Consider the following 11,737-nt stretch of genomic DNA (forward strand, 5'->3'; position numbering starts at 1 on the left):
TTCCACTACACTTCCAGTGATGATTTTAGACCTTTTACATAAGTGGAATTCCTCCTCCTCTGGCTTCCTTGGCCTTGCTTTCCACTTCCTTTGTTTTGAAGCACGGTGTCACTACATAGCTGCCAATACCAGCACGGGGTGAACAGGGTTCCCCTCAACGTTTTTGTTCTCCTTGATGTTCTGAGCAGATCTAGCAAGGCAGATCTCTCAGATCTCCAGACTCCCTTAACTTCAGTGGGAGTAAAGCACCCCAGTTGTTCTTGGAGATCTGGGTGTGTTGCTTGATGGTCAGTAACAGCAGAAGCACCTGAAAATGTGCCGAGATGTGCAGAGCCTCGAGGGGTGCTTTGACATCCATCTGTAACCAGGGGCAAATGAAGTGACAGTGTGACTTCTGAGAATTTAATCTCTCTGCTGCAGGCAGTCTGGGACAACGTCAGTGAGTGCTTGGTGGCTTCCCACTAGCGTTGCACAGCAGTTTTGATCTTGTGCTTTCTCCCCTTGTGCAGAGCTACCAGAAAAACAGGAGCAACTCTGTGCCATTTATAGTGTCCTTGAGCAGCTGCCACAAGCAAACCATAACACCTTGGAGCGACTCATCTTCCATCTGGTCAAGTAATGAGTTTAATGACTTCCTTTGGAGAGAGGCTCCACCTGACCTTGTGCAGTTCCTCTTGGAAGCTGTCTGAAATGTTAAACTCCTTAAGTGTCAGTGCAGGGATTGTGCTGTTGGCTTAGAAGTGAAGGGATTAAAGCTGATAGTTGTGCTGAAAGGCAGATGAACGCTTGCTTCTGCCATCTGCTGTGTTTCTATCCAGTCAGGTATGAACAGCTTTGGAGACCAGGTGGACCTGAAAGACTTGGTGAGGTGTCTGAGGAGCAGAGTTTGTGTGGGTGGGTGTTAGTGTGCCTGGCAGGGACTGTGGGAAAGGGGCTGCTCTTATCCAGGGAACTAGAGCACCTTCCCAGTGGTTCCCTGAATGCAGGGAAAAGGGATTTTTAAAGATGAGGCAGTGAATCACCAGGCATTCTTCGGGAGGCCACCAAACCAGCCTCACCTGCGCAGCTTCCTGTTCCTTTTCTGATACATCAAACTTTGCTTAGTAGATGCGAGATAATTTGAAAACTCCTTTTGAACTTGTGTAGGTGCTCAGTACCCTAAGGGCAGGCTTTCCAACCTGCTCTTTGGGAGCTCTGGCAGTGTTTGATCAGGCTGTTTGTGTTCTAGAAACCATTTTTGTTCTCAACATTGAATTTCAGAGTGGCTTTGATAGAAGATGTCAACCGTATGTCACCCAACGCCTTGGCCATTGTTTTTGCTCCGTGCCTCTTGCGCTGCCCTGACACCTCTGACCCCTTAACCAGCATGAAGGATGTTTCAAAAACAACCATGTAAGTTCTAGCAGTGTGCTGCAGAGGAGTGCTTTGAAACACGATGAAAGGCCAGTACTGCCTTTCAGTACTCTTATCAGTACTGCTTACTGCCTTTCATGCTGAGGGATGAGTTGCTCGGTTCTGACTCTGCTAGTGCTGCCAGTTTCATGGAATCATAGAATAGTTTAGGTTGGAAGGGACCTCAGAGATCATCTAGTTCCAACCCCCTGCCATAGGCAGAGACACCTCCCACTAGAACAGGACTTGAGGAAAATTCTGGTTGGTGTACAACCTGATCCTGCACAGGAGGAACTAAACGCAAACCCTCTCACAATCCTTAGTGGATACTGATGCAGTCATTTGCTCATCTAGTTTGTAAGCCCTTCTCTGAGTCCTTCCTGCTCTCAAGGTTGCAAAGCACAAAGGACAGATTTTGAATCTTAAATAGCAAGTTTGTATCTCACAGCAAGATAATCTTTGGAGGGGACTCTGCACTACCTGTATTTTGCTGAGCATCAAGGCAAAGTGAACAGGATATGGAATTAAGCTGTCTCCTGATAATTTCTTGGATGTTGTTCCTTGAAGAAGGTTCTGTGCTTGATCCTCTTTGTTCTCACCCTCCAGCAACTTTGGCTCTCTGAATGCCCCTCGCCATCCTCACTTGCATCTGTCCCCAGTGAAAAGAGTTTGAAAAATGACAGCTTTTCCACCATGAGGCCATAGAGGTGGAAAAGGGCAGTTGCAGGCTCGATCTGCATCTCTCTGTGTGTGCCAGCACAGGGAGGACAGGTAGAAGCAGTTAGCAGCCGTGGTGATGTCTGTCCACTTGCCATTGTTGTGTGCAGTCAGCACGAGCGTCTCTGGCTACCCAGGAAGAACATTTGCCATTGCTTGTCACAGTCTCTGCTGTTTTGCTTGCTGTGTCAGACTCCTCACCCTGTCCCCACACCCTGCTGTAAGGCATGGCTTGGAACGTGGGTTGCAAACATCCCCAAGCCAGCAGAGGCATCTCATCACACTGTGCTTGTCCCAAGAGCTTTTCTAATGTGAGGCTGCTGAATAAACTTCTGCCCTTTTGTCCAGGTGTGTAGAGATGCTGATAAAAGAGCAGATAAGGAAGTACAAGATAAAAATGGAGGAAATAAGTCAGCTGGAGGCAGCTGAGAGCATCGCTTTCCGACGCCTCTCCTTGCTTCGGCAGAACACGGTGAGTGCTGACCTGCACCTCATGACTACACCATTCAGCAGAAAGCATCCCGCAGCTGCTTGGAGGGATGTGCTGCCTGGGTGGCCTGCTTCTCCCATCCAGTAAGTCACAAACCAATTGCAGGATAAGGAGGAGACAGTTTGGGCTTGCCCAAAGCTGCAGGTAGGAGCTAGGTACAGAGCTGCACTGGAGTCTCCTTGATAAGTGAGGGCATAGGGGTGGGCTTCTGCTCTCAAAGCGGTCAGGATGTGTTCCCGTGTAATTCAGTCACTAGAACTGAGATTGCTGAGCCTCTTAGGTGGCAAAGATGTTCCTTTACGTCAGAGATTGGTGGTTGACAAAAGTGTGCTGCATTCTATTAAGGCAGATAAGGTTTTGTGTTTGTACTGGTTAGGATGTACCACACTCTATCTTCTCAGAAGTTGCACATAGTGAATTTGGTCTTCGTTTCTCTCTAGCTCTGGCCTATAAAACTTGGGTTTTCTTCCCCTTATGAGGGGATGCTGGTATGTACCCTGCTTACTTGTGTTAAGTGTGCATGGGGTTTCTCCTTACTGCATGACTAAAATGCTCACTGGATGTGTTGTCACTTGGTGTGAAATACCCTTCTGAAGAGCCCAGACTGCATGTGTTGAAGCAGCTTTCTCCCCAGACTGCATGCAGGGCTGCTGACCTGTTCTGTCATCACACTGGGGGTGACCTGTAATGGCTGTAATGATCTTACTGTTAAGTGACTACTAAAACTAAGCTGAGTTTGGTAAATCAAATTACTGTGCTTCAAAAAAAAGGTAACAACCCTCAGAAATCAGGTGAATAGAGACACTCCTATCACTTTTGGAACGTTTGTGCAGGTAACTAACAGCTCTTCGGCAGTTCATCAGCCTTCCATCTGCCCTACTCATTTGTCTTCCGCCTTGTAATTAGCAGCCCGTCAAGACTCATACAGCTTTGGGCTGAGAAAGGTTGAACCTCAGTTTGTCTTGCAGAGTAAAAGCTCCCAGGCCAAAGGAGGTGACAGTGGCAGCTCAGAACTGCACTCGGTGCACGAAGAGGAGGAAGTTTCTGAAGCTGATAATCGGGAGAAGGAGATTCTGATTGATCGCATACAGTCGATAAAGGAAGAGAAGTAAGTGAGCCTTCACCTCTGGAGGTGCCACCTGGGCGCCTTTTGTCCCAGGTTAATGCCATCCTGTGGGCCTTTGTGAGGGTGTGAAGGAAAACACAAAGGATTGGCTGAGGAAAAACGCCCTGAGAGGCTCCATGCTGGAAGGCTGACCTCAGAGCATGTAAAGTCGCTGGCATCAGAGGTGTCTGAGTGCTCCGTGTCCTTTTCGCTGCAGGGAGGACATCACTTACCGCTTGCCTGAGCTTGATCAGCGCGGCTCCGACGAGGAGAACGTGGACTCGGAGACCTCGGCGAGCACGGAGAGCCTGCTGGAGGAGAGGGCAGGGCGGGGGACTACCGAAGGTCAGTATTAAGGTAGTGTGTGTTTTCTTACTCTACACCCCTGGCTGCGTGTGGCCAACCTCAGCTGGTCACAGCTGCTTCTATCGGCTTGCTTTTTTGTGCACACTTTCGGTATCTAAGGATCTGGTTTCTTTAAAGCAATTCTTGGATTACACTGCTGTGCTCAGAGCTCCAGCATGCCTGCCAAAGACATTTGCAAAGTGCCTTCTCTTCTGCAAGCCTCTTCAGACTCTTCTTTTGCATCCCTGGCTTCAAGACACCGATCATCTTTAACGCTGCCCAAGATGAAAGTGCCCCGTCGAACTCCAGTGATGCCAACAGCAAACATAAAACTTCCTCCTGGGATTTTCAAATGTACAGAAGGATCTCAGGGCAGGATTCCAGCTAAGGAGGAGGCTGACACGCTGGTGAGAAGAAGGGAACAGCCAGCGAGGCGCACGGACAAGATCCACTCTGTGTACATGGCACACGGCTCCGACGCAGCACAGGAGCTCTCGGGTGGATACGAACCAACGGCCAAAGTTCAGCGCAGGTTTTCAGACCCTTACTCTCACATTCCCTGTCTGGAGAAGTGAAGCTCTGGAGCTATCAGAACCTTTTCTGAAGTTGAGTGCAGCTTTAGCTTTAACCCTTTGGAGGCTGTGAACTTGTCTGGAGCGCAGCCTGCATGTGTACAGTACTGTAAGGGTTAAGCAAGGATGTTAAAAACAAAGATTCTTCACCTTAAATTAAAACCCTGCAAAGAAGGTAGAACAGAAGCCTGGTGGAGTAAAGTACATGGCTCTGAGTGTGCAGGAACTGCAACAGTGCTCTGATTCTGCTGCCGTGCCTTTTCCATTTGCCTCACAATGGACTCTAACGGGACCAACTCTGAGGTTTTGGGCCAATTTGTGTTGCCTTTTTTTTTATTGTTTTTATGACAACCTTCTGTGTGGTTTACAGAACTGTTAATGTTGTAATAGCCTTAACTGAGACCAAAATACATAAAACCGGTTATTAATACAATGCACTTTTAAACAATCCCTGTGTGTGCTTGTGAGTGTCTGCCTTGTCCAAGGCACCGCTTTGTGGAAGGAACTCGCTGTTTGGAACCACTTCTCAGAGTCAGTCTGTCATAAATAACAGGCATAAACTTGTGTTCATGCACAATAAGGCTTTAATAGAGTTGCAGGAATCAAGCAATGTACAGGCCTCGGTGCACAGGGAGGCTCTGCTCTGCGTAATGCACAAACTTTGCCTTCAGTTGTCTCTTTTTTATCCCCTATTCTATTACAGATTCATTACTAATTCTAAGAACAGCTTGGGTTTTCCTTATCAGTTCTAAGACTGGGAGGTGTCTCTTCCACGCATGTCTCTTTTTATCCGGTGGTCCCTCTGGTGGTCTTCAGTGATGAAGTAAGGGGTCTTCCTCAAGTGTCCTTTCCATGAACTCCACACTCCTTTGTCTTCCTCTGTTTGCTCATGCAAAAAGGTGGTGCAAGGAGGAATGCAGATCCATTCAAATCCCCCTTCCTCCCTTCGCTCGTGCAAAAAGGCTGTCTCTTCCACATGCCTCCCTCCTCCACCAAACTTTCTCGTTTCTAGTTACTTATCATTGTTATCCTAAGCCTATTGCATACCTTTGCGATGGTGGTGCAAGGAGGAATACAGCTCCACTCAAAACCCCCCTTCCTCCCTGTCTGTGACCTCTTGCCACGAATTGATCGGATCAAACATTTATTTCTCACAAGTGCTTCCTGAAACAGGGGCAGAGCTCGGCAGAGCTCAGCAGAGGGGAGGCGCTGATACCGAGTGCGAGGTCTCGCCTCCGGGCGCCGCTGGGGGCCAGTGCCGGTGCTGTGCAGAGCTTCGCTCCCATGTCCGCTGAGACGGGACCCGCTGGGAGCAGCAGGCCTTGCGCCAGTCCTTCACGGAGCTGCTCTGAAACTGCTGCTCCCTGCTGAGGTGCAGCACTCGGCTCGGTTCAGGCACTGTCCCTGCAGCCCCGCACAGCATCGCCGCTTCGGGGCCGCCGCTGGCCGGGGCGGGGCCACAGTGCTGGGGGGCGGGGCCACAGCGCTCAGGGGGCGGGGGTTGCCCGCCCCAAGATGGCGCCGCCGGAAGTGGCGCTGAGGCAGGTTCCGGTGGCGGCAGCAGCCATGGTGGCGACGCGGCTGGAGCTGAACCTGGTGCGGCTGCTGAGCCGGTGCGAGGCGCTGGCGGCGGAGCGGCGGGACCCCGAGGAGTGGCGGCTGGAGAAGGTGAGCCTTGGGTGGGCAACGCGGAGCTTCCACCCTTCTGTCCGCTCATCGGCGCGTTCGGCTCCGAGAGAAACAGGCAGCGAGTGCCGCGGGGCGTTAGAAGTGCCCCTGGAGCCGCAGGCCCGAGCAGACAGACGGACAGACTGACGGACAGACAGACAGAGCGTTTCTGCTCGGAGCTTTTCCCCTCGGAGCGTGTCCCCTCGGAGCGTTCCTGCTCGGTGCTGTCGCTCACGGCGTGTTCTCTCCTCAGTATGTGGCTGCTCTGGAAGATATGCTGCGAGAGCTGAAGAAGCAGGCGAGGTGAGTCCCCGGGAGCCAGAGGCATCCTTCCCTCTCACCGGCCAGACAGGCGGACACGGCCCAGCAGCACCCCAGCCGGGCAGCGCTGCGCTGTGCAGATGCCTGTGTTGGTGAGGGACAGGCTGTGCCAGCCAAGCTGTGCCAGCCAAGCTGTGCCAGCCAAGCTGTGCCAGCCAAGCTGTGCCAGCCAAGCGACAGGAGCCCCGCCAGGAGCTGTGCAGCTCTGCTGTGTCCTCCACAAGTTTCGCTGCCTGCTCGCCTCGGGCCCCGGGCAGTGTGCCCCTGTGGGCAGCCTCGGCAGTGTGCCCCTGTGGGCAGCTCGGGCAGTGTGCCCCTCTGAGCAGCCTCGGCAGTGTGCCCCTCTGGGCAGCCCGGGCAGTGTGCCCCTCTGGGCAGCCTCGGCAGTGTGCCCCTCTGGGCAGCCTCAGCAGTGTGCCCCTCTGAGCAGCCCGGGCAGTGTGCCCCTCTGGGCAGCCTCAGCAGTGTGCCCCTCTGGGCAGCCCGGGCAGTGTGCCCCTCTGGGCAGCCTCAGCAGTGTGCCCCTCTGGGCAGCCCGGGCAGTGTGCCCCTCTGGGCAGCTCGGGCAGTGTGCCACTCTGGGCAGCTCGGGCAGTGTGCCCCTCTGGGCAGCTCGGGCAGTGTGCCCCTCTGGGCAGCCTCGGCAGTGTGCCCCTCTGGGCAGCTCGGGCAGTGTGCCCCTCTGGGCAGCTCAGGCAGTGTGCCCCTTTGAGCAGGCCAGGTACTGTGCCCCTCTGCTGAGCTGTTCCCAGGCTGGCAGTGCCTGGGGGATTTGTAGGGACCTACTGGGAAGTTCCTAGCTGGAGATTGCTCCTCATAGAACCTCAGAGTGCTTGGGGTTGGAAGGGACTTCACTGCCCTGCCATGGGCAGGGACATCTCCCACTAGAGCAGGTTGCTCAAGGCCTTGTCCCTCCTACTACTGGTTTATGTCAGAAGATGCTTCTTGAAGAGCTAAGTGCTTGGGGGTTTAGTTTAATTAGAAAGCCACTTGGACAACAGAGAACAGCAGTAACTCTGGGGGGTTACAGTGTTACTTCTCCATTCCAGTAGCAAGCCAGCCCCGGAGCTGCTGAACGAATACTCTCGCAAAGTGGACTTCCTGAAGGGGCTTTTAGAAGCTGAGAAATTGGTAAGATCTGCCAGGTCAGCCTGGGGAGAGCTGAGTGTCCTCTGCCTCTGTTCCCTTTCACTGCCGACAGTAATAGGGCTGCTCTTTCATTGCTTCCTCCTCACAGTCTTCATCGACTGAAAAGGCTCTGGCAAATCAGTTGCTGGCCCCGGGCCGTACCCCTACGACAGCCAAAGAGAGAACCTCAGCTACCAGAACGGTTCACCTGCAGGCCAAGGCTCGCTGCACAGGCAAGATGAGGAGCGAGCTGCTCGGCACAGTAAGTTGTGGTGCTGCTGCTTGCTGCCTTTGGTGGCTGTGCCTCAGCTGTGCCCCAGGCTGGGTGGGGAGTCACCTCCTTTTTCTGGTTCGGGTGGTCTGAGTGCTGGGTACAGGCACTGTGCTGGGCCTGAGGCACTGTCCTTTATCACTGGCCCTTTGTAATCTTCTCTTTTGTTTCTCTTTGTGCCTCCCAGGACCCCTTGGCTCTCAATGGTGAGTTTAATCCGTTGGGTTCTTCTGACTTTAGTTAGCCAGGGAAGGGAACTGGCCAAGGTGGCTCAGATAGAGGTTTACACCAAATGAAAGCAAAGCCCCTAACAGGTGAAAGGCCCAGGGCTGGTAACAGTACAGGAGCAGGGACTTGCATGAACCCACTTTGTCTGGAGCTCATCCCAGAGCAGACGTTGCAGTTACAGGATCAGCAGGGACACTTCACCTTTGTTGCTGCTCTGAGCAAATCTGTGATTTCAAGTGCCTAGAGTGGGCGTTGTGCAGTTCCTCCTAAACACCCACCCAGGGTATGGAGCTGCTGGGAATTCATTTGTGGTTTCCATAGCTACTGTTAGAGCAGCTGGAGCTAGGCCAGGCTGAGGTGTCCTGAGTGAGAACACAGAGCTTAAACCATGCCCCCAGGGATGTGATTCATCTGGGTTTGTCTCTCAGCCTTACTTTTGGGATTCCTGTGGAAAGCAGACAGTGCTTGTTGCCTGGGGTAGAGGGTCAGGTAGGATTTGGACACCTGAGAGTCCCTTGCTGAAGTGCTAACCCACAAATTCAACTCTTTTGTTCCAGATTTTGAGGAGTTAACCGCGAGGAAGCGGAAGTGAGTGCAAACCTCTGGTCCCGGTGCGCAGTGTTTTGGGAGCTGCTTTCCCAGTGGCCTTTAAGTCACAGATGTGCTTCCATCTGGGTGGATGCTCTGCTGCTAGACACCAAAGCACAGTGACTTCAGCTGACAGCTGTCCTTTGTCTTGTCAGAGCTGGGGAGAGTGACCCACAAGGACAAATCTCACCTCTCGCCCCTGTGCTCTTGCAGAGGCCTCGCAGCTGATGAGAAGCAGTCAGCGGTGGAGCTGGACGCTGTGTTGCAGCACCACCAGGACATGCAGGAGAAGTTAGCTGAAGAAATGCTAGGTCTGGCTCGCAGCCTCAAGAACAACACTCTGGCTGCACAGAATGTGATCAAACAAGACAACCAGGTAGTGCTGGGGAGTGTCACACTCTGCAGGGTGCAACCCCAAAGGGTTAAACGCTGCAGCTTAAGTCCAGCTGCACTCAGGGCGGGGAGACTGGAGGGCAAAACCTGTCTGCTTCTGCAGTGCAGCTGAACTTTGTTGGGAGAGGTAAGTCAGATCTTACAGAGCTGAGTCTGAAGCTGCCTGTTCTCTTTGCTCCCCAGACGCTGTCTCACTCTCTTAGGATGGCAGACCAGAACTTTGAGAAGCTCAAGGATGAGTCTGACCGCCTGGAGCAGCACGCCAAGAAGTCAGTCAACTGGCTGCTCTGGATAATGCTGATCGTGGTTTGTTTTATATTCATCAGCATGATTCTCTTCATCAGGATTTTCCCCAAACTAAAATGATTCCTTCATTTAAAACTGCCAGAAGTGTAGTTCTTAAGCTCAGCTGGTGCAAGAACCCTCAACAGTGAATTTCTTCACCTCCTGTAGAGGCTGCCCATGGCCTGCCTTGCATCCCTCTTGTTCAATCACTGGTTCCAGTGAGAAGGGTCATGAGGGAGGCTGTCTGCACTTGGCTACTTCATTACTCTTTACTCAGTGAATGTTGTTGACTGTTAAGGGAGAACTGGGATCCAAATGCAACTGCTCACAAGTTCCACAGTGGCTAGAGACAGTGCTGGTTCTGCTGGGGTGAGTGTTAGGACTTCTAAAAGGCATTTCTCAGTGCAAATGTAAGTGCAGGTGAAGTCTTAACAGTCTGCCTGTCCTTACAGCTGTACTGAGTGAGGAACCTTGCTGCCAGCAGGACACTGAATTGCAGAGCTGTGTACACACACACAGCTGTAGGGTGTAGAAGAATGCTGCCTTTGAGTTGCTTGCCTGGCTCAGGTTCAGGCAGTATCAGCAGGTAATGCTGCTCTCAGGCTCACCTTTTTCCCCAGTCCTCACTTCAGACCCACTATGGCAGAGCAGAAGTCACTTGGCTGTTGCAATTCTTGTTGCCCTTTCTGTGTTGTGTGTTCTCTCTTACTCATTGTCTCTTCTCTTGGTGCTCTTGCATCAGGAAACACTGTGGCCCTGGCACAGCAGAGCTGTGCACACAGTGCCCTCCAAGTGATGGACAGTTCGCCTGTACAGACACTTTCCCACTCTTCAGATGGGGGTGAAGGAGGCTGCTGTTGTGAAGACAAGTCCTCCAAATTCAGCCTTCAGCTTTAGAGAGAGGTTCTTCTGGTCAGAGTGTGCCTGTCAGGCACTCAAGAAATCACTGCAGTGAAGCAGAGAGAGAAACCAGAATGAGTTTAGAAACACTGCTACTGCTCAGAACAAAGTAGAGCCTGCAGGGCAGCGAAGCTGTGACAGTGTAAAAGCCTTTTGTTGTTATAAGCTCAAAGCAAATCGCTGCATCTGTGCTGCCATCCCTGGGGTCCCCTTCTGGAGGTGGTGTAGGCAGAGTGGGCTCCATGCTGTGCAGGGTGAGGCTCAGCAGATGACCATCGCTGCTCCTTGGCCGTTTCTGCTGCTGCAGCAGCCACTAGAAGGATTGTGCAGGGCCTGCCTGATGATCCCACAGCAGCCCCGGTTAGGGGAAGGTGAGGGAAGAGCTGCTTGTCCCCACTCTTGAGTTCTGATGGAAGAGTGCTGCTCTTCATGCCCCCCAGGGTGGCAGGCTCTGCCTCAGAGCTGTTCCTCGGTTGCAGAATGGGAATGAAGAGAGTTTAACATTTACCTGAAGGATTTTTGATCAGTGAGCAGAAGGGTTGCAGGTTGGTTTGCCGCTGACTCTGGATCACCGAAGGAGTGACCCTGTGAAGGAGCTCTGCAGCTCCTCACCCCTGCTGCTTCTGCTCAAGCAAAGCACACAGGAAGGTGCAGTTGTAGCAATCCACAGTTGGACACTTCTGCTTTCCCCAAAGCTTTTCTTCCACTGCGTTGTTCCTGGCTGCAGGCTTCCAGGGGGGCTGGGTGCTGTGTCACCTTGCAGGGGGGCTGGGTGCTGTGTCTCCTTGCAGGGGGGCTGGCTGCTGTGTCTCCTTGCAGGGGGGCTGGCTGCTGTGTCTCCTTGCAGGGGGGCTGGCTGCTGTGTCTCCTTGCAGGGGGGCTGGCTGCTGTGTCTCCTTGCAGGGGGGCTGGGTGCTGTGTCACCACATGGGTTTTGAGTTCTAATTGTTTAGTGGTTCCCCTGTAGTTTCCTCAGTGCTGAGCTCTTAGAGCAGAGGCTGGATGTGGTGCTGGAGTGGTTTGTGTGAGAGCCATGGTGGGATGCTACAGCACAAATTCCTCAGCTCCTCTAACTAACATTTTCTCCTTTATTACTTTAAATAAATTTTCTCACAGCTTGGATGCATCATTTCAGGCAAGTTCAAAGTGAAATTTTGCTCTTGGCCATGTGCTGGCTACAACTTGGAGCAGGTCCAGAGAAGGACGACAAAGCTGGGGAAGGGTCTGGAGAGGAGAGCTGGTGAAGAGCAGCTGAGGGAGCTGGGAGTGTTTAGTCTGGAGAAAAGGAGACTGAGGGGAGACCTCATTGCTCTCTACAGCTCCCTGAAAGGAGG

General features: G+C 52.6%; 2 protein-coding genes across 10 annotated transcripts in view; both read left to right on the top strand.

The window, feature by feature from the left end:
• The window catches only part of MYO9B (myosin IXB), a 48,076-nt gene extending 43,007 nt beyond the window's left edge, over nucleotides 1-5,069 (top strand). For 5 of the 8 annotated variants that reach the window (XM_064174733.1, XM_064174735.1, XM_064174732.1 and 2 more), the window contains 7 exons: nucleotides 510-615; nucleotides 1,261-1,392; nucleotides 2,458-2,581; nucleotides 3,040-3,087; nucleotides 3,568-3,707; nucleotides 3,922-4,049; nucleotides 4,188-5,069. In XM_064174733.1, the coding sequence (XP_064030803.1) occupies nucleotides 510-615; nucleotides 1,261-1,392; nucleotides 2,458-2,581; nucleotides 3,040-3,087; nucleotides 3,568-3,707; nucleotides 3,922-4,049; nucleotides 4,188-4,624 (1,115 nt within the window). In that variant the 3' untranslated portion in view covers nucleotides 4,625-5,069. Of the gene's footprint in view, nucleotides 1-509; nucleotides 616-1,260; nucleotides 1,393-1,998; nucleotides 2,160-2,457; nucleotides 2,582-3,039; nucleotides 3,088-3,567; nucleotides 3,708-3,921; nucleotides 4,062-4,187 lie in introns of those variants that run through there. The other 3 variants (XM_064174739.1, XM_064174736.1, XM_064174740.1) reach the window with 3 other exon arrangements.
• A 1,061-nt stretch (nucleotides 5,070-6,130) lies between these two features.
• Nucleotides 6,131-11,532, top strand: USE1 (unconventional SNARE in the ER 1). Of its 2 annotated transcripts, none has more exons than XM_064175086.1 (8): nucleotides 6,131-6,289; nucleotides 6,543-6,592; nucleotides 7,660-7,741; nucleotides 7,848-8,000; nucleotides 8,197-8,215; nucleotides 8,795-8,825; nucleotides 9,039-9,201; nucleotides 9,402-11,532. In XM_064175086.1, the coding sequence occupies exons 1-8, from the start codon at nucleotides 6,137-6,139 to the stop codon at nucleotides 9,582-9,584; spliced, it is 834 nt and encodes a 277-aa protein (XP_064031156.1). In that variant the 5' UTR covers nucleotides 6,131-6,136; the 3' UTR covers nucleotides 9,585-11,532. The 2 variants fall into 2 exon arrangements, with proteins under 2 accessions (XP_064031156.1, XP_064031157.1); XM_064175087.1 differs by having other exon boundaries at nucleotides 7,663-7,741.
• The last annotated feature ends 205 nt before the right edge of the window (nucleotides 11,533-11,737 follow it).

The sequence above is a fragment of the Pogoniulus pusillus genome, chromosome 41, assembly GCF_015220805.1.
Source record: "Pogoniulus pusillus isolate bPogPus1 chromosome 41, bPogPus1.pri, whole genome shotgun sequence".
Classification (NCBI taxonomy): Eukaryota; Metazoa; Chordata; class Aves; order Piciformes; family Lybiidae; genus Pogoniulus; species Pogoniulus pusillus.

What these genes read in the sequence shown, in the direction of transcription:
- USE1 (XM_064175086.1), top strand. Translation starts at nt 6,137, where the DNA reads ATGGCGCCGCCGGAAGTGGCGCTGAGGCAGGTTCCGGTGGCGGCAGCA. An exon ending in TTTTAGAAGCTGAGAAATTG is followed by an intron (nt 7,742 to 7,847) that starts GTAAGATCTGCC and finishes TCCTCCTCACAG; the next exon opens with TCTTCATCGACTGAAAAGGC. An exon ending in TGATCAAACAAGACAACCAG is followed by an intron (nt 9,202 to 9,401) that starts GTAGTGCTGGGG and finishes TTTGCTCCCCAG; the next exon opens with ACGCTGTCTCACTCTCTTAG.